A 27,008-nucleotide genomic window follows, 5' to 3' on the forward strand; every position below is an offset into this window, starting at 1 on the left:
AGTGCAGTGGCCAGATCTCAGCTCACTGCAAGCTCCGCCTCCCGGGTTCACACCATTCTCCCGCCTCAGCCTCCTGAGTAGCTAGGACTACAGGCGCCCGCCACCTCGCCTGGCTAGTTTTTTGTATTTTTTAGTAGAGACGGGGTTTCACCGTGTTAGCCAGGATGGTCTCGATCTCCTGACCTTGTGATCCACCCGTCTCGGCCTCCCAAAGTGCTGGGATTACAGGCTTGAGCCACCGCGCCCGGCCCCCTAAGTATTTTCTAATTTCATTTATTTTTCTTCTTCGTCCATTAGTTGTTTAAGAGTCTGTTGTTTAATATCCACAAATTTGTGAAATTTCCAGTTTTACTTCTGTTATTGATTTCTGACTCCATCCCACTGTGACTGGAGAAGATACTTTGTGTGATCCCCATCTTTAAAATCTATTGGTACTTAATTTGTGGCCTAACATATGGTCTATCCTGGAGAATGTTTCATGTGCATTTGAGAAGAATGTGCATTATGTCATTGTTGAGTACAGTGTTCTGAACATGTCTGTTTGACCTGATTGGTTTATTATACTGTTTAATTCCTGCATTTTCTTACCTATCTTTCATCTGGTTGTTATATCCATCATTGCAAGTGGGGGTATTGAGACCTCCAACTATAGTTGTAAAACTGCCTATTTCTCCCTTCAATTCTGTCCGTTTTTGCATCATATATGTGTATATACATATATATTAATATATATACATATATTATATATATATATTTTTGGAGATGGAGTCTTGCTCTGTCACCCAGGCTGGAGTGCAGTGGTGCAATCTTGGTTCATTTGCAACCTCTGCCTTCTGGGTTCAATGGGTTCAAGTGATTCTCCTGCCTCAGCCTCCTGAGGAGCTGGGACTACAGGTGCATGCCACCACACCCAGCTATTGTATTTTTAGTGGACATGGGGTTTTGCCATGTTGGCCAGTCTGGTCTTGAACTCCTGACCTCAGGTGATCTGCCCACCTCGGCCTCCCAAAGTGCTGGGATTATAGGCGTGAGCCACTGTGCCTGGCCTGCATCATGTATTTTGATGACCTGTCATTAGGTATGTAAATGTTTACTATTCTTTTATCTTCTTGCTGTATTGAACCTTCAATATGTAATATCATTCTTTGTCTCTTACAACCCTTTTTGATTTAAAATCTATTTTGTCTGATATTAGTCTAGCCACTCTACTCTTTTTTGGTTACTATTTGCATGGAATATCTTTTTCCATCTTTTCACTTTCAATCTATTTGTGTTTTTGGATCTAAAATGGGTCGCTTGTAGACAGCATATAAAGGATCATGTGGTTTTTTTTTTTTTTTTTTTCATTCTGCCAATCTTCGTCTTTTTATTGGGAAATTTAATTTCTTTATACTTAAAGTAATTATTGATAAGGAGGGACTTCTGTCATTTTTTGTATGTTTTCATTTTTATTAAATTCAATTCAATTAATTAATTTTTTTTTGAGACAGAGTCTTGCTGTGTCACGCAGGCTGGAATGCAGTGGCATGCTCTGGGCTCGCTGCAACTTCCACCTCCTGGGTTCAAGCAGTCCTCCCACCTCAGCCTCCTGAGTAGCTGGGACCACAGGCACGTGCCACCATGCCTGGCTAATTTTTGTATTTTTAGTAGAGACAGAGTTTTACCATGTTGGCCAAACTGGTCTCAAACTCCTGATCTTAAGTGACCTACTCACTTCAGCCTCCCAAAATGTTGGGATTACAGGCATGAGCCACCATGCCCAGCCCATTATATGTTTTTATATGCCTTATAGCTTTTCTGTCCCTCATTCTTGCATTACTGTCCTTTTTTATGCTTTATGTATTTTGGGGTAGTAAAATGTTTAAATTCCTTTCTCATTTCTTTCTGTGTATATTCTCTTTTGTTTTTTGAGACGGAGTCTTGCTCTGTCGCCGGGGCTGGAGTGCAGTGGCCGGATCTCAGCTCACTGCAAGCTCCGCCTCCCGGGTTTACGCCATTCTCCCGCCTCAGCCTCCCAAGTAGCTGGGACTACAGGCGCCCGCCACCTCGCCCGGCTAGTTTTTTGTATTTTTTAGTAGAGACGGGGTTTCACAGTGTTAGCCAGGATTCTCCTGACCTCGTGATCCGCCCGTCTCGGCCTCCCAAAGTGCTGGGATTACAGGCTTGAGCCACCGCGCCCGGCATCTGTGTATATTCTCTAGCTGTTTTCTTTATGGTTACCATCAGGATTACATTTAATATGATAATCCTGTGTTAGTACTGTAATTTGAATTTACACCAGCGTAACTTCAATAACATACGAAAACTGCTTCATTACATGCAACACTGAATTCACCTCTTTTCATTGTAGATGTCACAAAATTACATATCTTTATACATTGTGTGTCCCTAAACATAAACTAATGAAGCAGCCTCGTAGTCTGGGGTAAATACCTGGGTAGGGTTCGTCGTCTCACGCTGAGAAGATTAACAACACTGTCACACACTCATGGAGTGGGTTAAGGAGTGTAAAGTTTAATAGGCAGAAGAAAGGAGAGAGGAGAGCAGGTCTGTCTTTTGTGAGAGAGAGGTGTGCAAAAGGTAAAAGGTGGCCTGCGGCAGACTACAGCAGATTTTATAGGCACGCTAGACGAGGCGGTGTCTGATTTACATAGGGCTCACAGATTGGTTCAACCGGTGTGACATTTACATAGCACATGGGGAAGGCTGGTTGCCCCACACTAATCTTATTATGTAAATGGACTTTCCACTTGGACAGTGCCATCTTGTCTGTTCCTTACTGTACACTGTCTGTTCTTACATTGCTGGCAAAGAGAAGAGAAGATGGACCCAACATTTTGATCATGCCTAGTCACAGGTAGCCTTTTTTTTATTGGCACAACTGCCAGCATTCACCTGTGCAAGCTTCTAGCTTGGTTGTCTATGTCTGCAGCTTGATTTTACAGGCTGCTCTTTGTTAGAAAAGAAAATGATTTGGAGGCTGCTTTTAATTAAAAGGAAAACCTTACTGAGGACTCCCTTACCCTCACTATCTGCCTAGGTACCTTTTTCTTACTTCCTGTATCACTAACATTTTAAAAAATGCATTAGTCTCCTAAATTATACAGAAAACAAAATATAGAGTTGCAAACCAAAGTTAAAATAATACTGGGTTTTAGGCTAATAACTGTTTTTTAATGTATTCATCTCTCACATCATATAAAAAATAAAAAGTGGATTACAAACCTTTGTTGCAATAATGCTAGCTTTTATAGTCATCCGTGTATTTGCCTGTATTATTATCTTTATTTTTTTCATATGGCTTCAAGTTATGGTCTGGTGTCCTTTCATTTCACCCTGCAGGACTTCCTGGAGCATTTCTTGAAGGGCAGATTCAGTGGTAACAAAAACTGTCTCAGCTTTTGTTTATCTGGGAATGTCTTAATTTTTCCCTCACTTTTTTTTTTTTTTTTTTGAGATGGAGTTTTGCTCTTGTTGCCCAGGCTGGAGTGCAGTGGTGCAATCTCAGCTCACTGCAACCTCTGCCTCCCAGGTTCAAGCAATTCTCCTGCCTCCCCTTCCAGAGTAGCTGGGATTACAGGCACCAACTGCCCAGCTAATTTTTGTATTTTTACTAGAGATGGGGTTTCACCATGTTGGCCAGGCTGGTCTTGAACTCCTGACTTCGCGATCTGCCCGCCTTGGCCTCCCAAAGTGCTGGGAAATTTTTCCCTCACTTTTGAGGGACAGTTTTTCTGGATATAGAATTCTTGATTTTTTTTTTTTCTTTTAGCAAGTTTTGCTCTGTCACCCAGGCTGGAGTGCAGTAGTGCGATCTCAGCCCACTGTAACCTCCACCTCCCGAGTTCAAGCAGTTCTTGTGCCTCAGCCTCCTGAGTAGCTGGGATTATAGGCGTGTGCCACCACACCTGGCTAATTTTTTTGTATTTTTAGTGGAGATGGGGTTGTACCATGTTGGCCAGGCTGTTCTTGAACTCCTGACTTCATGATCTGCCTTGGGCTCCCAAAGTGCTGGGATTACAGGTGTGAGCCACCACGTTTTAGCAATATATTCTTGAATATATTGGCGCACTGCTTTCTGGCCTCCAGAGTTTTTGATGAAAACTCTGCTGTTAATTTATTGGTGATCATTTGTATGTGAAGAGTTGCTTCTTTCTTGCTGCTTTCAAGATTCTCTCTGTCTTTCTAAACTTGATTGTAATGTGTCTCAATATGCATATCTTTGAGTTTATTTTATTTGGAGTTTGTTAAGCTTCTTGAATATATTCATCAAATTTGAATCTTTATATTCATCAATTTTGGGAAGTTTTCAGTCATTATTTCTTCAAACATTCTCTCTGCCCCTCTGACACTCCGCAATGCATATGTTGGTCTGCTCCATGGTGTCCCAGAGGCCCCTTAGACTCTGTTTGTTTTGTTGTCTTTTTTATTTTTGTTCCTTAGACTCAATGATTAACATTGTCCTATCTTCAGGTTCACTACTTCTTGCTTTTTTTTTTCTTTTTTCTTTTTTTTTTTTTTTTTGAGATGGAGTCTCGCTCCTTTGCCCAGGCTGGAGTGCAGTGTGGCACGATCTCAGCTCACCGCAACCTCCGCCTCCCGGGTTCAAGCAATTCTCCTGTCTCAGCCTCCCAACTAGCTGGGACTACAGGCACCTGCCACCATGCCCAGATAATTTTTTGTATTTTTAGTAGAACGGGAGTTTTACCTTGTTGGTGAGGTTGGTCTCGAACTCCTGACCTCAGGTGATCCACCTGCCTTGGCCTCCTAAAGTGCTGGGATTACAGGCATGAGCCACCACGCCCGGCCCACTACTTCTTTCTTCTACCTGCTCAAATCTGACTTTGAATCTTTCTAGTGAGTATATTTTATTTTGATTATTGTACTTTTCAGCTCCAGAAATTTTTCTTGTTTCTTTTTAGGGTTTCATTTCTTTGTTGATATTTCCAGTTTGTTTATACATTGTTGTCTTGACTTTCTCCGCATCTTCCTTTAGTTCTTTGAGCATCTTAAGACTTTTTTTTTAGTCTTTGTCTAGTAGATCTGCCATCAGGTCTTTTACAGGGACATTTTCTGTTGATTTATTTTTTCTTTTGAATGTGACACACTTTTTTGTTTTCTTTGTATGCCTTGTGAATTTTTGTTGAAAATTGGACATATGCATCTAATAAGATGGTAACTCTGGAAAGCCAGTTCCTCACCTTCCCCAGGACTTGCTGTTTTTTGTATTTGTTTTTATTTTTCAATTTTTATTTTTTGATTAGTGCAGGTTGTCTCTGTGCCAAGGATGAGCCTGAGGTATAGAGTTAAGGTCTCCTCAGGTCTTTTTTTTTTTTTTTTTTTTTTTTTTCCTGAGATGCAGTCTCATTCTGTTACCCAGGCTGGAGTGCAGTAGCACAGTCTTGGCTCACTGCAACCTCTGTCTCCCAGGTTCAAGCAATCCTCCCACCTCAGCCTTCCAAGTAGCTGGGATTACAAGCGCGCACCACCACACCTGGCCAATTTTCCTCAGATCTTTTTGGAAACTTTCCCTGGGCCAGCTCAGTCACTTTCTAATTTGCTCCATATATGTAGTCATTTTTTAATGTCTTAGTCTTTAATGTCTGGCTCCCAAAAGGAGAAAAAGCAAAAATGAAAGGGGGAAATAGAAGTCACCAGCCCTTTAAATCTCCAGAAGTCACTTCAGCCAGAGGGCAAGAGGCTTGCAACAAATAGGGAAAATTGCAACAACAATGGCTTTCCCTGCTTTGTTTATACCTCTGTGATAAGAAGCAGCAATGAGAGATCAGGGCATGGATCCCCCATAATAAGAGGACAAAGTCCTCTTTGCCTACCCTGGCTCCCACAAGTTGTTTGTAAGCTGCTCCAGGAACATGTGCACAGCTGTCTGCCATATGACTGAGTGGTGGTGGATGAGTGGCTGCTGCTGTGCTAAGAGCTGAAATGAACCAAAATTAACCACAATTTACCATCCTTGCCTTCCTCTGGATGTTGCAAGCCCTTATTAGACTCCGGAGTCCCATAATAGTTACATCAGACAGATTCTGCCAGCACAATGTTTGTCTAGGTGAGAAGCCATATTCCTGGTGCTTCCTACTCTGTCATCTTCCCAGAATCCTCTCCTCCCAATTTTGACAATTTTGCTGGTATTCTCTTTGTTTTTATGGAAGATTATATTTCAGAGGTCCTTACTTTGCCTTTCCAAAAAGGGCAACTCCAGAAGAACTTTTACAGTGTATTTAGAATTAATATTTTACCACTTTCAGTGGAATGTAGAAACCTTACTGCTTTATAGATCCCTTCACCCTCCCCCATTTATGTGGTAGTTATCATACCTGTTACATTTATACACACTGGCAACTTTATCAGACAATGTTATATGTTTTGCTTTCTTTTTTTTTGAGACGGAGTCTTGCTCTGTTGCCCAGGCTGGATGGAGTGCAGGGGCACGATCTCGGCTTACTAGAGGCTTCGCCTTCTGGTTTCACCCCATTCTCCTGCCTCAGCCTCCCAAGTAGTTGAGACTACAGGTGCTCGCCACCACGCCCAGCTAATTTTTTGTATTTTTAGTAGAGATGGGGTTTCACCATGTTAACCAGGATGGTCTCGATCTCCTGACCTTGAGATCTGCCCACCTCGGGCCCCCCAAAGTGCTGGGATTACAGGTGTGAGCCACCGTGCCCAGCCATGTTTTGCTTTTAATCATCAGGTATATTTGTGAGAACTTAAAAGGAGAAAAATAGCCTATTATATATCTACCTAGCTATTTATCATTTTTATTGCTTTTCCTTCATTCCTGACATTTCTAGTTTTACTCTGTTATCATTTCTTTTCAGCCTGAATAACTTCCTTTAGGCTTTATTTTACAAAGTGTGGCTGGTGATGAATTCTCTTAGTTTTTCTTCCTCTGAGAATCACTTTAGTTTGCTTTCATTCTTGAAGGATATTTCTACTGGATATAGAATTCCAGGTGGACTGTTCTTTTCTTTCTGGACTTGAAATTTTTTGTGTCACTACTTTTTTGGCCTCCATGCTTTCTGATGTAAGATCCATAGTCATTCTAATTGTTTTTCCCCTAAGTGGGATACATAGTTTTGTCAACTTAAATAACAGAGAGAGAGAGAGAGAGAGAGAGAGAGAGAGAGAGAGAGAAACTCTCTAAAAAAGAAGCTGATGTTTATTCAGGAATAAGCATTGCAACGGGAATGCAGATGCCACAGTAAATAACGTGTGTATTCAGACAGGTAAGGGAAGACCAAAAATTTTTGAGGAAAAATGAGGAGGATTACATAAATGTTTCAAGACAATGATCCCTCACTACAAGGATCCTTAATAACAAGAGTGGTGTCACTGCAAGTTTGGACAGGCAGTTGCTAGGAGATGTCCTTGCAGAAGTATGTTGTTGCTGTTGTTAGGTTGTGATGACTTTTGTGGAAGATTGTGATTTTTGCAGAGTCTTTTGTGATAGTTCTTGTTATCAAACATTTATGCACGAGAACCCTCCCTTCGTGGGCTTCCCTGGCTCTGTTTGTCAGAGTTTTGTTTTTCTGTTTTGTTTTGTTTTGTTTTTTTGAGATGGAGTCCCACTCCGTCACCCAGACTGGAGTGCAGTGGTGTGATCTCAGCCTACTCCAACCTCCACCTCTCGGATTCAAGTGATTCTCCTGCCTCAGCCTCCTGAGTAGCTGGGATTACAGATGTGCGCCACTGCACCTGGCTAATTTTTTGTATTTTTAGTAGAGATGGGGTTTCACCATGTTGGCCAGGCATGTCTTGAGCTCCCAACCTCAGGTAATCCACCTGCCTCAGCCTCCCAAAGTGCTGGGATTACAGGCGTGAGCCACTGCGCCCGGCCTGTCAGAGTTTTAAACATTAGTGACTCCATTTTGATTCTGACAACTTTCTCTGACTGTTTTTATTTGGCTTCAGTTTCCAGCAGTTTGGTTATGATGCATTTGGGAGTGGATTTCTTTGGGCATTTACTGTTTTGGAAATTCTGAGCTTTTTGAGTCTGAAAATTTATGCCTTTTGCCATTGTTTGGAAGTGTTTAACCATTATTTCTTTTTTTCTTTTTTCTTTTTTTTTTTTTTTTTGAGATAGAGTTTCACTCTTGTTGCCCAATGTGGAGTGCAATGGCGCCATCTCGGCTCACTGCAACCTCCGCCTCCCGGGTTCAAGTGATTCTCCTGCCTCAGCCTCCCAAGCAGTTGGGATTACAGGTGCATGCCCCCCACACCTGGCTAATTTTTCATATTTTTAGTAGAGACGGGGTTTCACCATGTTGGTCAGGCTGGTCTTGAACTCAGGTGATCTGCCCACCTTGGCCTCCCAAAGTGCTGGGGTTATAGGCATGAGTCACTGCACCCAGCCCCGTTATTTCTTCAAATATTTTTTAGCGCCAAATTTTTTTCTACCTCCTTTTCTTTGTAGCACTCTGATGACATAAGTATTGGATCATTTGGTATTGTTCCCTGGGTCCCTGAGGGTATATTCACTCTTTTGTTTTCAATTTGCTTTTCACATTTGATACTTTTCATTGATCTGTCTTCAAGTTAGTGACTCCCCCAACCCCCAGCATCATCATTCTGCTATTGAACCCATCTAGTGAAATTTTTGTTTTTGTTACTGTACTTTTTAATTCTAAAATTTCCATTTGGTTCTTTCTGCAGAGACTCACTATATTCTATTAATTTTTTAAGAGTCTTCACTCCTGTGTTTTAGGTTATGGTTATAATAGCTATTCTTTAAATTATGGTGAAAAAAACAACATAAAATTTACCATCTTAACCATTTTTAAGTGTTGTTGAAAGAAAAACTTTACATAAATAGAGTTTAGCAGAGATTATTTGAGAAAAGAAACAATTCATGAATTGAGAAGCATCCCAAAGCAGTAAAAGTTCAGAGAGCTTTACCTACCAATGGAGGCACACAGTACTCGTAGACAGAAAAAGGAAGTGACATATAAAAATAACCTGATTGTTACAGTTTGGCATTTGCCTTATTTGGATATATTTTGGCAGTTTGCATCCCCATGACTGACTGAAAGTTTACCTGCTATGATTAGCCTAGACTCAGCTACTTGTTACAAGAATATACTCTGGGGAGGCCAAGGCAGGCAGATCACGAGGTCAGGAGTTCGAGACCAGCCTGGTCAATATGGTGAAACCCCCGTCTCTACTAAAAATACATAAATTAGCTGGCCGTGGTGGCATGTGCCTGTAGTCCCAGCTACTCAGGAGGCTGAGGCAGGAGAATCACTTGAACCCAGGAGGTGGAGGTTGCAGTGAGCTGAGATTGTGCCACTGCACTCCGGCATGAACCACAGATCAAGACTCCGCCTCAAAAAAAAAAAAAAAGAATATACTCTCAAGTTAGGTTACAGTTTGTCTACATACTGTTAGATTACATTATGTATGGAGGCACATTTAAGCCAAATGTAATTTAACAGTGTACAGTTCAGCAGTGTTAACTATATTCACATTGTTGTGTAAAATATGTGCATTTTAGGTTGCCTTTTAGTACAAGCTGGGAGAAAATGAAGGGGAGAAAAATTGAGAAACTCGCTCTTGATTTGACAGTTCTTTGACTTTTCTGGTTTCCTTTCTCCATATTTCAGCCATTTACTTTATGCTTTACCATTTACTTTTCAGAATCCTCAGATAGTTGTTCCATGCATTCTAAGGTTTTAAATTACATTCAGTGGGAGAAATAGAATGAAATGTGCTGTTTCCATTTTGACAAGAATTGAAAATTTCTGTTTTTCTTTTTATTCTTGGGTATTTTATATATATACATATGCACATATATATGTGCATATATATATATTACAGATAAGTCATTTGTCAGATTTATGTATTGTGAATGTTTTCCTCTCATTCTGTGGTTTGATTATTCAATGTCTTAATGGTGTCTTTTGTTGAGTAGAAGCCTTTTATTTTGATGGACTCCATTTTATCATTATTCTTCTTTCTGATTAATGTTCCCTGGGTCTACCCGAAGTCTGCAAAAATATTTTCCTATGTTTTCTGTTATAAGTTTTATCATTTTAGATTTTATGTTTATCCTTTTATGTTTAGATTTTATGTTTATAATTTTATGCTTTATCATTTTAGATTTTATGTTTAGGTCTATGATCTATCTTAACTTAATTTGCATTTGGCATAAAGTAAGAATCAAAGTGGGCCTGGAGCAGTGGCTCATGCCTGTAATCCCAGCACTTTGGGAGGCTGAGGCAGGCGGATCACAAGGTCAGGAGATTGTGACCATCTTGGCTAACACGGTGAAACCCCATCTCTACTAAAAATACAAAAAAATTAGCTGGGCGTGGTGGCGGGCGCCTGTAGTCCCAGCTACTCCAGAGGCTGAGGCAAGAGAATGGTGTGAACCTGGGAGGCAGAGATTGCAGTGAGCCGAGATTGCGCCACTGCACTCCAGCCTGGGCGACAGAGCAAGACTCCGTCTCAAAAAAAAAAAAAAAAAAAAAGAATCAAAGTTCATGTTTCTCTATATATTTATCTGGTTTTTCCAGCACTATTCATTTGGTATACTCATATATATTAAAAAATAAAATTTAACTTTAACTTGACTATATTTTGAATGCATGCTCTCATTATTTAATGCTTTACATAAAAATTAAATCATTAAATTTGCTAAATATGTTAACTTTTTCAATATAACTCATTTCCTATACCTTATTTTATACCCTTCAAATTATTCTGAGAACAGGTCCATAAGCTCCACAAGATTACCAAAAGTGTTCATGTTGCAGAGCATGTTAAGAAGCCTTAGTGAGGTGGAAGGAAGTACACTAAGCTTTAGAACATAGAGAACTAGGTAAATACCTGTTTGCTGCTTCCTAGCTCTGTAACCTTGAACATATTACTCAACCTTCATTCATATTCCACACTTCCACAGATTCAGTAAATATCTATTGAGCACTGACCACCAGCCTCTTAAATCTTGTGAATTTAATACAGACAGACAATCTTTCCTGCACAGAGTTTGCAGCTGCGTCGGGGAGGCAGATGAGTCCGCAGGCCATTATACAACACTGTGGTAAGTGCTTTGATAGTGGAGGGACAGAATGCTTTAGGAGCTCACAGGTGGGGCTCCCAACCTAGACTTGTGACATCAGGAAATATTTCGAGATAAGGACACTAAAGTGAGTCCTGAGGGATAAATGGACATTAGCCCAGCAAAGAGGAGAAGCATGATCCAGGCAGGGGGCTGAACTCTTAAGAGACATGGCATGTTTTGTTCTGTTCTGTTCTGTTTTTGAGATGGAGCCTCGCCCTGTTGCCCAGGCTGGAGTGCAGTAGTGCAATCTCTGCTCACTGCAACCTCCGCTTCCCAGGTTCAAGCGAGTCTCCTGACTCAGCCTACTGAGTAACTGAGACTACAGGCGCGCACCACCACGCCCAGTTACTTTTTTTGTATCTTCAGTAGAGACGGGGTTTCATCATGTTGGCCGGGCTGGTTCTCGAACTCCTGACCTCAGGTGATTCGTCCGCCTCAGCCTCCCAGCGTGCTGGGATTACAGGCGTGAGCCACCGCGCCTGGCCGAGACATGGCATGTTTGATAAATTCAGGAGTCAGCATGGGGAGAACTAAGGGATAGCAGTACAAGGCATACCTGAAGAAGGCGTCATGCTGGAGGGTATCGGAGGCCATTTTAAAGACATTAGCTTTATTCTAAGAGCAATAGGACATCATTGATGGATTTTAATCATTGATGGGTTGTGACAGGATCAGGTTTAATTAATTTTAAATTCCCTTTTCATAGATGTTGAAAATTTAAAAAATCACTTTGGTTTTGTGAAGAACGCATTAGAGGGATCACAACTGGAGACAGTCACGGGGGTTTGGAGATTACTGGAGAAATTCTGCTGAGTCGGGGTGAGTGCATGAATTGTGGCAATGGGGATGGGGGTGAATGGATGGATTTGAAAGACAATTAGGAGGTAAACTCAATTAAGTGTATGAGAAGCTTTGGCGTATGAAGAAGAGGGAGACTCCTCAGATTTCTAGCTGGCTCAACAGGATGGATGGCAGCGCCCTTCCCCAGGAAAAAAGTGAGCTGATAGGAGAACATAAGGTGAAATTTGAATTCATGGGGTTTGAGGTGACTGAGTGAGGATGTCCAACAGACGTTTGGCCATAATGGCCTGAAAATCAGAAGAGAGGTTTGGGATGGAGAGCCATCTGTGTCCATATGGTAAGATGCTATGGGCGGCATTCCTTCTTTCCTCCCGTCCTTAGTTCAAAATCTGTTGAGATGTCCCATAGGCTGGATGTTGGGGATACAGCAGGGAATAAGAACACTGGGTTCTTGCCCTCAACCAGGTTACCATCTGCCTCTCGGAACTTGTTCTTAGTCTGTAAAATGAAGGTAATGATAAGATTAAGTAAGACGAGGTCGTGTGAGGGCACCTAGCACTTACAATTTTTGTATTGGTTTCTCTTCCTCAGAGCCGGAGGACGTGCTACTCACTGACTTTTGCTTTTGCAGCCTTTTCCCGGCGACTTTTCCGCGCAGGCGCCCCTGGACCTCCCAGGCTAAAGGGCGGAGCGGGCCAGAACCCCAGCGGCCTTTCCGGGGGCCAGGACCCGGCCGGGGGAGGAGCGGGGCGCGGCGCTGTCCGTGACGTCATCAGGCTGCGCTGCCCGCAGTACTGGACCCGAGCGCGACGGCGCGGCTGGCGGACCTGGGCTGGCTTGTGGGGAAACGAAACTGAGGGAGGAGGCGGCGGCTCTGGCAGCGGCGGCGACAGTGTCGGCCTGACCACCCCCCTCCGCTCCCCGGCAGCTCGCTCTTTCCCCTCAGCGTGAGTGCCGACGCGCGGCCCGGGGGGAGCGAGCGGGCGGGCGCGCGGGCTCAGCATCCTTCTCCCCTCCACCGCCGCCTGGGCCCCCCACCCGCGGTCGTGACTCTCCTCGCCTTCTGGCCCCTTATGTCTTCCCTCCTCCTCCCACCCCCAACGCCGGCTCCCTGGAGCCCGAGCTGCCGCTGACACACGTCTCCGCGCACACATTCACATGCTCACGTTATCTTCAAATGAAGGGACTGGCCGGGGGACATGGGAGCTTATCTCTCCTCTCTGTGATTAGGGGTGGCAGTGCCAAACCGAGGCCCAGGGAGAGAAGACTGCAGAGGGGATTTGAACCCCTTCTGTGCGGAAGCAGCAGGTAGAACCAGGCCACTTGCCTTCCGCTTAGAAGTTCCCTGCCAGATCATTCTTCTGGCTTGTGTGGGTCACTTGAGCTTGGCACTGGTTAGCTGTGTGGCCTTCCCCTCTGCGGCTGCAGTCTTTTCCAGTGGAAGATGATAGGGTTTGATGAGATGATTTGGAAGGCCCAAATCTAAGGTGATGTGATTTGAGGAGGAGCATCCGCCTCTCCTGCCTTTCACACAACTATGCAACACAATCCGCTTTGAGTTTGCTGTACTTCCAAGTCTCCCCCCCGAGTTACTTAAGAATTAAAAGCTTTTGGTGCTTGCAATGGCTAGAAGCAAGTTCTGTGATGAGCCTTCCTTTAGCTCACCCTGGGGGCCTTTTGCGGGTATTTAAGACTACCGGCTTAAAGTGAAATGTGGCTTAGCTTGGTCTCGCTTTCTGTTTGCTCAGTGTCTCCGGTTCTTCCCTGGGACACCCCCTGCCTGTGTCTAGTAAGAGGCTGCTTTCTCAGGAAGGTGGCGATTGTGCATTGGATTAATTGGCTCTTCCTTGAGATGGAGAGAACTGAAACATGTAATCCAGGGTTTTATGAGGTTGGGGGGATCAGTGACATTTTTGGGTTTCAATAGTTTCTTGCTGCACCTCGCCTTCCCTATGGATTGTTTCCCAGCTGGTTGCCCACCCTGTATCGAGTCCTCTTTTCTGAGTTCTCTACAGCCAATCATTTGTGTGTAAGCCACAGTGTATTCACTACTCTTGCTTGCTCTTTAACTTGATCATTGCTTAAGATTTCAGGGTTTCATAATCACTTCATTCCATCTCTTTTTTCTTGTGCTTACCTCTCATGTACCTAACCATGAGGATGGATGATTGATGGTGGCATGGTGCCTGTTTCCTTTCTTTCTTTCTTCTTTTTTTGAGACAGAGTCTTGCTCTGTCGCCCAGGCTGGAGTGCAGTGGCATGATCTCGGCTTGCTGCAACCTCCGCCTCAGCCATTCAAGCCGTTCTCCTGAGTAGCTGGGACTACAGGCATGTGCCACCACCTGGCTAATTTTTGTGTTTTTTTGGTAGAGATGGGATTTCACCATGTTGGCCAGGCTAGTCTTGAACTCCTTACCTCAGGTGATCAGCCCACCTCTTCTCCCAAAGTGCTGGGATTGTAGGGGTGAGCCACCACTCCCAACCGGTTTCCATCCTTTTTTGTGGAGGTGGATTTCTGTCCTTAAAATTGTTGTTTTTGTAACTCAGTTCTATGGGATAACTACCTCCAGTCCCAATAACTTTCCCACTCTTGTGTTTCCTCAGTCTTAAGCCATTCACTGCTTCCGTTCCTTACTCTGCTTAAAAACTTTCCCAATTCTTTGATGTTTTCAAATGTTATGAAGTAAACTAAAACGAGTATTTTTATGATATGTAATTTCTTAATTGTTCTGGTAAAATAATGCTGATGAAACAGTCATTCTGGGATGGTCCCTTCACCTTGGAAATATTGGTTAATATTTATTAGGTTTTATAGTTCATTTTCAGTGTACATTGTCATGCATGGCCAATATTGCATCAAAAGTATAGAATAACTACAAGTACCAAGCCTTTTCCCCCAGTGGCTTGTGGAGTTGATCCATGACTTTCTGTTATGTGACACCAGTGGCCCCAGAGCTGTCTCAGTCTGTGAGCACCACATTTTCCAGTAAAACAGCTATTATTGAAAACCAGCACCTGACCAGCATCCTTCCTAGACCTCATTCTGAGGAAGAGGCTATTCAAGTGCTGGCACTGGAAGATGTGTAGAGTTGCCAAATCTCATCCCATTGATGATTTACACTTTGGAATCCCTGCTCCGATCCCAGTGGCTCTGACCCAGGGGCAGCTGACTCTCTGGATTTATGGTTACAGTTAATGATGAAGAGGAGAACTGACCCAGAATGCACTGCCCCCATCAAGAAACAGAAAAAAAGAGTTGCAGAGCTTGCCCTGAGCCTCAGCTCCACTTCCGACGATGAACCTCCCTCCTCTGTCAGTCATGGAGCAAAAGGTACGTGTGCTTGTGTGGTCTGAGGCCACTGGCCATCTGGTTATTTGAACACACAGTGTCTGGTTGGAGCAGACTATAGTCCTTTGCCCCTTGGTCCCTTGAGGAAAATTAAGAATACTCTACAGAGAGATGTTGGCTATAGACTCTTTTCCCTTCCGCCATTCTCCTACTAAGAGTGGGGAAACTTGTTTTAAATAAAAAATGGTAATTTTTCCAGAAGTTGCTTTCTGTTGGTTGTCCTTCAGTAGGTGGCACTCTTGCTGCCTTAAACCAGTTAGAAGAAGTAGTGGTGAGCATTGAGTGCTCTGTGCCCTGAATAGCTGTTAATGATCCTGGGGCTCTTTTGTAAGGGAGGGCCTCTTGCTGCAGCCATCGAGCTAATTTTCACTTTTTTGCATGCATACTGTTTTCTCAATTCCTTCAGCAGTCGTGGTCAGAAACATCCAACTGTACTGGAGCATTGCTGTGTTCACTGTTTGCATTAAGCATCGAAGGATTTCACTAATCTGGTTGAAACTAGCATTTCGCTTTGCCTGCCTTTTAGGGTTCTTCACAGTTTCCATAGATGCTTTCTGAAAAATGATAAAATTTCTGGGAGCTTGCCTCAAATACCTCAAGGTAAATTTGCGTTTACCTTGACTTGCCAGCTGTATTAGTTTCCTAGGGTTGCTGTAACGAATTACTACAAACTGGGTGACCTAAAACAACAGACATTTATTCTCTCACAGTTCTGGAGGCTAATAGTCCAAAATCAAAGTATTGGTGGGGCCATGTTCCCTCAGAGGCTCTTGGGAAGACCTTCCTTACCACTTCTAGCTTCTGCTGGCTGCTGGCATTCCTTGGTGTTCCTTGGCTTGTGGTAGCATAACTCCAATCTCTGCCTCTATCTTTCCTCTGTGTGTGTCTGTATCCAAATTTCCCTCTTCTTATAAGGACATCAGTCATTGGATAGGGCCCACTGTAATCTAGTATTGCATTTGATGTAATCTGGAAAGATCCTATTTCTAAATTAGGTCACGTTTACAGGCTTTGGGGAGGATACCATATTCAACCCAGCACACCAGCAGGCTTGCATATTGGATCCTCTGTTGGATCACTGGGAAACTGGAATGAAATTTCGTAACAGATTGGTGACTGAAAAGGTGTGAAGCACCCTTCGAAGGTAGTAGGAAATACAGTTTATTCACAAGTGATAAGCTTATTGAAGGGCAGTTACTCATCAGCTGCTACTGAGAAGCTGGTCCAGAGAGAAGAAGCTTGACAGGTGGTACAGTGAGTGGAGCACTGGTGTGGCTGTAGTCCAGGCTGGATAAGAGACTCACTTGCAACTTTATGTGTGGAGGTATTCACACCTTTAAAGCAAGCTTGTCCAACCTGCGACCCGTGGGCTGATGTGGCCCCGAATGGCTTTGAATGGGACCCAACACAAATTTGTAAACTTTACATTATGATATTTTTTGGGGATTTTATTTATTTATTTATTTATTTATTTATTTTTAAGCTCATCAACTGCTGTTAGTGTATTTTATGTGTGGCCCAAGACAATTCTTCTTCCAGTGTGGCCCAGGGAAGCCAAAAGATTGGACGCGTCTGCTTTAAAGTCACCGTAGATTCCAGGGTAGGTAGGAATTGAAGTTCCTGAGTAGGAAGGCAAGAACTTATTGGACGCAATGGTTCTGGAGATTCTTGAGGAAAGGGAATTTTACCTCTCACCTGGAATTTGAGCAACTTGGTGAAGATAGAATCTCCTTGGATAGGGGTATTGGGAGAAATGGCCTGTAAGGGAAAAAGAGCATGTCTGGGGAACAAGTGATACCTGGTTCTAAGTGGATCTTGGGGGACATTTGCTCTCAAATAACATCTCTTTGAAGTAAGGAAAGGCCAACTCCCAGGTAAAAGAAGGTAAGTGTTTAAGGGTAAGGATCCTTCAAGGAAACCATTCTGATTTGAACTTCAAACTTTTGTGGCTGAATTGAGATGACTCTTCTTCCTTCTCTGGAAGTGGTACTATATGACTCAGTCAGGCTTGACTATTGCTGTTGTGTGTGTAGAATGGAAATCCAGGCTGGACATGATGGCGCATGCCTGTAATTCTAATACTTTCGGGGGTCGAGGTGGGTGGATTGCTTGAACCCAGGAGTTTGAGACCAGCCTGGGGAACATGGTGAAAACCCATCTCTACAAAAAATGCAGATATTAGCTGGGCATGGTGGCATGCGCCTGTAGAGCCAGCTACTCGGGAGGCTGAGGTGGAAGGGATACTTGAACCCAAGAGGTAGAGGTTGCACTGAGCCAAGATTGTGCCACTACACTCCAGCCTGGGCATCAGAGCAAGATCTTGTTTCAAAAAGAAAAAAAATGGAAATCCAGGGGTGTCCAGTTCCTTATATGTGCCACTTGGTCCTTTCATTTGCAGAAAATAAGATGGGAGGCAGAGGCAAACCAACATTTATAGATTTCCCTAGGTTAATTTATTTTAGGAAGGGGCAGCTCTGCATTGACACAGAAACTGAGGGCAGTATCTTTATCAGCAGAACTGCTCCCTGTGCCTTTTTTCCCACCATGCCTAGCCTGGAGCAAAAGCTCAGTAAATAGTTACTGAATAGAACTGATAAAAGGCAACAATACTATCTTTTCCAAGAAGCTTAACTTGCATCACAGTTTTCATTTTGCCAGTCTCCTCCAGTCTGCAGAAGATCATTTCATTAAGTACTTAGCATTTATATCATCTGTGTTCTGTATCAAATTCTCTTAGGTGTCCCCTGGACAGTATACCCTGGTGATTTGCTGTCTACATATCCCCTGAAATGTGTATGCAGCTTTCATATTCAAATCATTCTATTAAAGCAGGGGTGTTCCTATTTACTGCAGTCACTTCTACCTGAACATAATGTTCAAGTAGATGATTGAAAAATACTCTTTAGGGAGGACAATTAGAAAAACAAAATAGTAGTTACTATTTCTGTCTGTGTCTGCTAAATCAGTGTGATGACTCATTATTAGATCTATTTAGTTTAATCAGTGTGTTTATTTTACATTATTCACATGGCAGCTACATTGCCAGGTCAAAGACTGACATCTGGCCAGAGTAAAGAGGAAAAGGGATGTTGTTGTCAGGGCCACTGTTGCATCATGTGATCTTTTGAGTATTTTCAAAGGAGTTTGAAGGCATTTTCAAGTGTAAATACATTCTTGCACATTTGCTGTCAAATAACTTTTTGAAGGAAGGAGAGGCAGATGAGGTCATTTTGTTCTTTTTGGTGGTTTTTCACAGGGAAACTATGGTCTAGACCCTAAGAAAACTCCTTCTCTCCTTAGCTGTGCATCTGGTGTGGGCTCCTGGCCCTGCTGCAGTGAGTTCCTTTGGAAGTTGCCGGGCTCCTTCACCAGTATCACATTAAAGGCGCCTTCCTCTCCACGAGGTTTAATTCTTTCCTAAATAGGCTATTTGCCCTGAAACACCATCGCTTTCCTGTCAGCCCAGATTCATGACCTTAATCAAAAGCTTCCTTTATCGGTATCTGTTTAAATTGCTTTAACAAGTTACCATTTGTCTGGCATGAAGGAGAAATTGAGTCTTTAAGCAGGAATGAGTTTATTTCACAACGGTTGTTAAGCAGCATGTGATGTTTATTAAAATTCATAATTTATTTTTCTGTATCTGTGTGCTGCTCACCTTGGCCACTAGTGGTTGGAGCCGCCCCCTTTGTTGTCACTGTCATTTTTTAAACATAGTATATGTATTCTTTTTCTGTTTTTAGAGACAGGGTTTCACTATGTTGCCCACACTGACCATGAACTCTTGAGCTCAGGTGGTCTTCCTACCTCAGCCTCCCAAGTAGCTGGGACTACAGGCACATACCACTGTGCCCAGCTTGTCACTGCCATTTTTAATTTTGGCATGTTTGTCCCATTGCTGTATTGCCATGTGAAAAATTTTGCCAACAGCCAGGAGACCTCTGTTCCCTCTGTAAAGTTGAATCTTTCTTCCTTGTAATGACTTAATAGTGATTTCTATCAGGTGGAGAAGAAATCTTAAAACTCTAAATACTGTTTTGGGCTCTCTGGTAGGTTTTAGGAGGGGAGTTCCCCGGGAGGTAAATGGGAATGCTGTCCAGCTTTGGCAAATTCTTTTTTTTTTTTTTTTTTTGAGACGGAGTCTCGCTCTGTCGCCCAGGCTGGAGTGCAGTGGCCGGATCTCAGCTCACTGCAAGCTCCGCCTCCCGGGTTCACGCCATTCTCCTGCCTCAGCCTCCCAAGTAGCTGGGACTACAATCGCCTGCCACCAAGCTCGGCTAATTTTTGTATTTTTAGTAGAGACGGGGTTTCACCGTGTTAGCCAGGATGGTCTCGATCTCCTGACCTCGTGATCCGCCCGTCTCGGCCTCCCAAAGTGCTGGGATTACAGGCTTGAGCCACCGCGCCCGGCCGCTTTGGCAAATTCTTAATGAAACTAATGAGTTTAATAGACTGACCTTATTACTCCTATTAATTTATGACCTCATTGCAAAATTATCTGCTCATTGTTTGCTAAATTCTTTTTTTTTTTTTTTTTTTGAGACAGAGTCTAGCTCTGTCGCCCAGGCTGGAGTGCAGTGGCGCGATCTCGGCTCACTGCAAGCTCCGCCTCCCGGGTTTACGCCATTCTCCTGCCTCAGCCTCCCGAGTAGCTGGGACTACAGGCGCCCGCCTCGTCGCCCGGCTAGTTTTTTGTATTTTTTAGTAGAGACGGGGTTTCACCGTGTAGACCAGAATGGTCTCGATCTCCTGACCTCGTGATCCACCCGTCTCGGCCTCCCAAAGTGCTGGGATTACAGGCTTGAGCCACCGTGCCCGGCCCTTGCTAAATTCTTTATCAGTCTTGAGAAGCTAAGTCTCCTCTTTAGTTCCTGCTGCAGCAGTGACAGTTGTCTCCCTTTCATATGAAAAGAGTAGCCTCAAAGGCCCCTGAGTAAGAATGAGTAGTGGCTGTGGCAGTCTGTGGACATCAGGAATAATCTAGGGAACTTTGGCCTAAAGCATGTCAAGCTAAGAAGTGGCCTCCTATATCACGTGAATAAAATAAAAAAATAAGACTTATTTGCTTATCTAGCACACTTCTTGATCTTACAAGGAATTGCCTACTAGGGTGATATTTTACTCACATTAACCTCACTCTTAGAACCTGCAAACGACAATGTACATTAGGTAACACCTTGGGAGGAAGAGTAGGAGGGAAAAATCTTTGTGCCAAAGTCTGGTACTGGAATTTTACACCAGAGTCACCACTGATTTGCTTAGTGAGCCTTCCACTCAAATTTGGTTCTCCCTTTCGTTTTTGCCCAGAGATATGCTGAAGACAGAAGGAAACAAAAGATCTCCCTTTGAGATCTTAGGGTGGCAGGAACCCTGTGTGCCCAGGAATGTTATTTGCACTATTTCTGTGCTCATTGTTGGGGCCTCAGGCAAGTCTAACAGCGTGACAACTCTCTAGAGCTGGAGCAAGGCCACAGTCTCCTTTGAGGAGGATACCAGGTTTTCAGACTTTTTTTTTTTTTTTGAGATGGAGTCTCGCTCTGTTGCCCAGGCTGGAGTGCAGTGGCCGGATCTCAGCTCACTGCAAGCTCCGCCTCCCGGGTTTACGCCATTCTCTCGCCTCAGCCTCCCGAGTAGCTGGGACTACAGGCACCTCCCCCGGCTAATTTTTTGTATTTTTTTAGTAGAGACGGGGTTTCACCATGTTAGCTAGGACGGTCTCCATCTCCTGACCTCGTGATCCGCCCGTCTCGGCCTCCCAAAGTGCTGGGATTACAGGCTTGAGCCACCGCGCCCGGCAGACTTTTTCATAGGTAGACCTATGAATGTCCAGATTGCTGGTGAAAGGAATAGCAACTGATTTAGCATTGTAGCTTGTGATTAGTTAGGGCCCTGGATCCCTGGGTTGCCCAAGAGGAACTTTAGGGCTGTGCTTAGGGAGCTGCCCACATTCCTGGTACCACCTGTTTCTGTATTAAGCAGTACAGGTTGAAGGCATGAAAGCAACTGGTGAAGAGAATCTACACCTTTGGAAGTGCAGTTCTTTAGCATGTGGGCACTCTGTTGCAGAGTGCATCTCTCTCCTCTGCGTGGGAGAATAGACGAGAGGCCCTAGAACAGTCTTGAGCCATTTAGAAGGCCTTTCCACTCAGATTTGCTGCTCTTGGAAGATTTCTCTGGAAAGGAACCAACCTCTTCCCAAGGCTTGGAATGGTAATGTATTTATTTATAGCTTTCTTTTACCCTAAATTTTTTTCTTTTTTTTTTTTTTGAGACAGAGGTTAGCTCTTGTTGCCCAGGCTGGAGTGCAATGGCTCGGTCTCTGCTTACCACAATCTCCACCTCCTGTGTTCAAGTGAATCTCCTACCTCAGCCTCCCGAGTAGCTGGGATTACAGGCATGTGCCACCACGCCTGGCTAATTTTGTATTTTAAGTAGAGATGGGGTTTCTCTGTTTTGGTCAGGCTGGTCTTGAACTCCTGACCTCAGGTGACCCTCCCACCTTGGCCTCCCAAAGTGTTGGGATTACAGGCGTGAGCCACCGTGCCTGGCCCCTAATTTTCAAACTAATACATTCTTGTGTCTCACAAATGCAGAAAATGCAGGAAAATGCAAAACAAAAGAAATACGAGTTCACCTCTCGGTTTCCATGGTTACTCATTCTTAATGGTCTGGGTTTTCTGAGTGGCACACTCTGGCACTCTGTGGCGTTTGCCAGATTGGTTCATGTAAGCAAGTCAACTCGATTAAGAGAATTGGACAGCCACCTTAAAGGGAAGGGCAGAATTTTGTGCCTCTCATACAGGGACATTCTCAACCAAAATTTCTCCTTGCTAACTTATTAGGAGCCAGAATTTTGGTTTTAAGTTTATTATTTCACGCATGTTCACCTGTCTTTTCTTTCTTTTGTAAAATGTTGTATCCTTGAAAATGCATGTTTATCTTACCTATTAGATTTTAAGCTCTCTGAGGGTTGTTACTTTTGCACAGTACCCCATTATATGTAGCATGATCTTTTATAGAATAGGTGCTGAACCAGTATAGTAGTCTGATCTTTTAAACAGTATCAGTGTTCTGAACTATGACAGATGTCCTAATTCCCTACTGGTGGAGAAGCTAAATCATAACCCCAGGAGGGCTCCATTCTCTGTTAAGATACAGAGATCCCATTCTCATCCTTAAACTTTTAATACCTGAACAGCTTGCACTATTTGTAAGAGAAAATGTCTTAAGGAGTCATATACTCTGTAGGTCCTTAGGAAAGTGACACTTGGCTGGCACATCTTTACATTTACTACGGTAATCATTTAATTAATTTCTATTAAATGGAAAACCTCAGTCCAGGTGTTGGGTACAGACTGTGACACAGTTCCTGCCCTCCAGGAGTGACCCTGTCCAGTGGGGACAGCAGGTGGCAAACAATAACTGGCTCTAACGCAATATGATGAGTGCTGTGCCAATGGCACTGGTACTACTGGATGGAGCACAGTGGAGGGGATAATCAGTTAGGCCTAGAGTGCTGGGGAAAGCTTTGTTCTTCTTGAATGTCAACCCTTAACAGGTTTTGGTTCTGATAGGGAAATGGATGGATCAGTGAAGATTGGCTTCAGAATTATAATGTATTCTTCAAGTTAGAAATACCTGAATAGGGACCACCTCGGGTCTATTAAAAAATGTTTTACACACGGCCTTCTGTGACTGTCCCTCACTACTTCTCACAAGTAGCCAAGTTTTGAATCAACACCCTTTCTGAGTGGTGTCCCTTCTTCAAAGAAATTATGCCACATTGCTAAGTTGGTATTTTCATGTTTATTTTAAATTTTAATAGATAATGTGTTCACATGGTTCGTAAGTCAAAAAATATAAAAAGATAGCCAGTGTAAACTTTCGTGGTATAAAAATGTAAGTCAAGTTTCACTTTCGCTTTCACTAGTTCCAAGTAATTGTTTTGGTATTCTGCCTCCAAGTGCTAAACCCTGAATGTGTGAATAATCACTTTTATTGGTCTTCTTGTATATCGCTCCTTCCAAAAGTTCTTTTTGCAATTATAAGAAATAAAAATGTTAGCCTTATAATGGAATTGTTGAAAATGGAATCAGGCATCAATGTTTGGATACTGATGTTCAAATAATAACCACCAGCAGCAGAAATAACAATCATATCTTCAGTAAATACACTTTATATTTGACAATGTACTTTTTTTTTTTTTTTTTTTTTTTTTTGAGATGGAGTCTCACTGTTTTTGCCCAGACTGGAGTACAGTGGCACAATTTCGGCTCACTGCAGCCTCTGCCTCTTGGGTTCAAGCAATTCTCCTGCCTCAGCCTCCCAAGTAGCTTGGATTATAGGCACGCACTACCACACCCGGCTAATTTTTGTATTTTCAGTAGAGATAGGGTTTCACCATGTTAACCAGGCTGATCTTGAACTCTTGACCTCATGTCATCTGCCCACCTCAGCCTCCTGGAGTGCTGTGATTATGCGTGAGCCACCATGCCTAGCCAACAACGTGTTTGCAAATACATTATTTCATTTAATCTTTAAACAATCCTGTGAAGCAGGTATTACCATCCCAGTTTTGTAGTGGAGGAAATTGAAAGGGTGGGGAAGGAAAACTGTTATTTTTGAGCCCCCATTGTGTCAAGTCCATTAGGAACTTTCAGTAGTGACTTGCCCAAGATTACCTGGCTAGTAAGAGGTAGAGAATAGATTTGACCGTAGGTCATTTAATGAACTTTATGCGTGCGTTGTGTATACTGAACAGTAATTGAATAAATGAAACTTGGACTTCTGGAGGCTATTTTGTGCCATAAACCTACCTAAACATTTTCCTTTTTCTTTTTCAGCATCTACTACAAGCCTTAGTGGGTCTGATAGTGAGACCGAGGGGAAACAACACAGCTCTGACTCTTTTGATGATGCATTCAAAGCAGACTCCCTTGTGGAGGGAACTTCTTCTCGCTATTCCATGTATAATAGCGTCTCCCAGAAGCTTATGGTACGTCAGCAGTTGGTTTGGGTTTCTCAAGCCCCACCAGCAGAGTGAAAGAAGGGCAGTTTGTATTGGTATGAAAAGAAGAAAAATTTGGCCATAGGTTTTTCCTTTGCTTATCAGCTACTGAAATTTAGCAGAGTGTGACCCACTTCTTGATAGAAGTATCTGTCATGTTTGTATCATCTATGGGCAGTGATTGCTTAGGCCTGTTTCTGCTGTCCTGTCTGGACTGGATCACCTTTTCATATCCATAGTAATGAATTCTTGTTATTAGCATGTGAATATACTTCCCTAAACATGGATGTTTGTCAGTGGGTGAAGAAGCTTCATGCTGTGAATATTTGCTCTAGTGAGTGGTGTCAAAAGAAATGACTAAAATCCTGTTCACTCCCAGATGCCTAAAATAAATGGAAGTATTCCATTTATTCTTTTTCTGAAAGAAGGCCCAATTATTTTTCCCAGCTTTCATACCTAATTGATATATCACAAGGAGAATGTGACTAGGAAGACCTGCTCATATTCCTTAGTGTATGTGCAAACGTTAGAGAAATCCAAGTTTACCTTCTGTCTAGCTTTAGAAATATTATAATTGGGCCAGGCGCAGTGGCTCACGTCTATAATCCCAGCACTTTGGGAGGCTGAGGCAGGCGGATCAGGAGTTGAGGTCAGGAGTTCGAGACCAGCCTGGCCAACATGGTGAAACCCCGTCTCTACTAAAAATACAGAAAAATTAGCCAGGCATGGTGGCAGGTGCCTGTAATCCTAGCTCCTCAGGAGGCTGAGTCAGGAGAATCGCTTGAACCCGAAAGGTGGAGGTTGCAGTGAGCTGAGATCGCGCTGCTGCAGTCCAGCCTGATTAACAAAGTGAGACTCCGTCTCAAAAAAAAAAAAGAAAGAAATACTATAGTTGACCCCTCCATTTTCTCTTGGATTCATTTAAGAATGAGAATTGTCACTGCTAAAGCCATAGGTCAGGATTCTAGTTTGCAAGGCACAAGATTTGGGGAAGTTAAAGATGGAAAGGCTTGTGACTCAGTTAGCCTGTTTGACCTGAGAGAAATATTTGTGGCTACCATAGGAATTCCATTCAGCTCTTTAGCTGGTAATGCCCCTTTCAGAGGGAATACAGACCCTCCAGGGAAATTTAGATCTTGTTAGGATTGGAGTTTTTTTTTATTAGGCAGGAGTCTGTGGGGTTTGGGATTCAAGTCTCTAATCTTTGGGTATATACCTGGGCCCAGTAACTCTAAAGTTTAGTAAGAACTTATAGATAATTGTGGCATTTAAATAACTGTTTCTGTCCCAGGGTATTATAACACCTCCCATACCTCACTTTTATATAAGGCCAGTTTTTAATCTCTTAAGTGGGCTCCTGCAAAGCCAGTTATCCTTGCCTAGTAAGGCGGTTTGACTGGATAAGGGTAAGGTACAAGTTACTTGAAGTGGTTCCATTTTAAATTATGTTCTCTTTATCACCTCTACTCTAGATCTATTTCTCACTTAATCAGACAAATTAGCAGATGTCCAATAAGATTCATTAACTACTCTGGGTGCTTTTAATTATGGCTATGAGGTCCCTTCTCATTTATCCAGTTTCTGGTTGCCATAGACTTTAACCTCCAGAACAGCCAGCCACTGGGCCCACAGTTATACTGTAGTTATTTATTTATGCTTCTTTTCTTCATTAGGCTAAGACAAACTTTAGACCTTACTCATCTTTATTTCTTAGGATTTAGCACACTGTCTGGCATGTGATGGGGTTAAATAAATGTCTGTTGGGGCCGGGCACCGTGGCTCACTCCAGTAATCCCAGCACTTTGGGAGGCCGAGGCGGGTGGTTCACGAGGTCAGGAGATCGAGACCATCCTGGCTAACACAGTGAAACCCCGTCTCTACTGAAAATACAAAAAAACTAGTCGGGTGTGGTTGTGGGCGCCTGTAGTCCCAGCTACTCAGGAGGTTGAGGCAGGAGGATGGTGTGAACCCAGGAGGTGGAGCTTGCAGTGAGCCGAGATCACGCCAGTGCACTCCAGCCTGGGGGACAGAGCCAGACTCCGTCTCAAAAAAAAAAAAAAAAAAAAATGTCTGTTGGACTTAATTAATTGTGCCCCCTTACTTTTTCAGGCCAAGATGGGCTTCAGGGAAGGTGAAGGATTGGGTAAATACAGCCAGGGTCGGAAGGACATCGTTGAGGCTTCCAGTCAGAAAGGTCGAAGAGGCTTGGGTCTGACACTCCGGGGCTTTGACCAGGAACTGAACGTGGACTGGCGAGATGAGCCAGAGGTAAGTGTTAAAGGGAGGAGGAGATGGAAAAGCCACTTGTGTTTTTGGATGCATGGCTTTAAGAAGCCATATAAACAAACTAGAAATCTCCAGAGGCAGTACGAGCAAAGTGGAATTAGTTTTTTACATGGAAAGTACTGGGAATATCCAGAATGGAAAACAGAAGGCTGGGGGAGATATGGTGGGATGTGGATTTCCTGTTGCATTATAGGACTGTCTAAGACCAATGGGTAGAAGATGCTTGAAAGGCAGAGTTTGGCTCCATAAAAACTTTAGTTATAGCTCTCCACTAGTGGACTAGGATACCTTGTGAGGCAGTGTGCTCTCTCTGCTGAAAGTGTTCAAGCAGGCCGAGGGAGCACCTACTCTCTCACTGTGTGAGTGACCGGAGTAGGTGCCTTCTAAGAAGATCCTTGTACCTCCACAGGTTTATGCCATCCAGGTTCCAAATGGGTGCTTTTTTATGCCACATTGCTTTTCTACTGTGGGTGTAGTCTGTTTACTTG

At 43.3% G+C, this 27,008-nt stretch overlaps 2 protein-coding genes across 4 annotated transcripts in view; one reads left to right on the forward strand and one right to left on the reverse strand.

The window, feature by feature from the left end:
* Positions 1-11,691: 11,691 nt before the first annotated feature.
* Positions 11,692-13,032, reverse strand: LOC115897016 (wiskott-Aldrich syndrome protein). Its single transcript, XM_030929581.1, has 2 exons — positions 12,496-13,032; positions 11,692-12,376 (listed from the first exon to the last, which is right to left on the reverse strand). Exons 1-2 carry the CDS (start codon positions 13,030-13,032, stop codon positions 12,224-12,226), a joined length of 690 nt encoding a protein of 229 aa, XP_030785441.1. The 3' UTR covers positions 11,692-12,223.
* The window catches only part of CMTR1 (cap methyltransferase 1), a 48,987-nt gene continuing 34,642 nt past the window's right edge, over positions 12,664-27,008 (forward strand). For all 3 annotated transcript variants that reach the window (XR_004056790.1, XR_004056789.1, XM_010389714.2), the window contains exons 1-4: positions 12,664-12,825; positions 15,071-15,209; positions 24,071-24,222; positions 26,344-26,502. Coding sequence is in view for 1 of the 3 variants with exons in the window: in XM_010389714.2 (XP_010388016.1) it covers positions 15,074-15,209; positions 24,071-24,222; positions 26,344-26,502 (447 nt within the window). In the remaining 2 variants the exon portion in view is untranslated. The remainder of the gene's footprint in view (positions 12,826-15,070; positions 15,210-24,070; positions 24,223-26,343; positions 26,503-27,008) is intronic.

Source organism: Rhinopithecus roxellana, chromosome 4 (genome assembly GCF_007565055.1).
Source record: "Rhinopithecus roxellana isolate Shanxi Qingling chromosome 4, ASM756505v1, whole genome shotgun sequence".
Lineage (NCBI taxonomy): Eukaryota > Metazoa > Chordata > Mammalia > Primates > Cercopithecidae > Rhinopithecus > Rhinopithecus roxellana.

Coding starts and splice junctions, on each gene's coding strand:
- LOC115897016 (XM_030929581.1), bottom strand. CDS start 13,032: ATGTGTGCGCGGAGACGTGTGTCAGCGGCAGCTCGGGCTCCAGGGAGC. Junction 12,377..12,495: donor AAAAGGCTGCAAAAGCAAAA/GTCAGTGAGTAG, acceptor TTCATTTTACAG/ACTAAGAACAAGTTCCGAGA.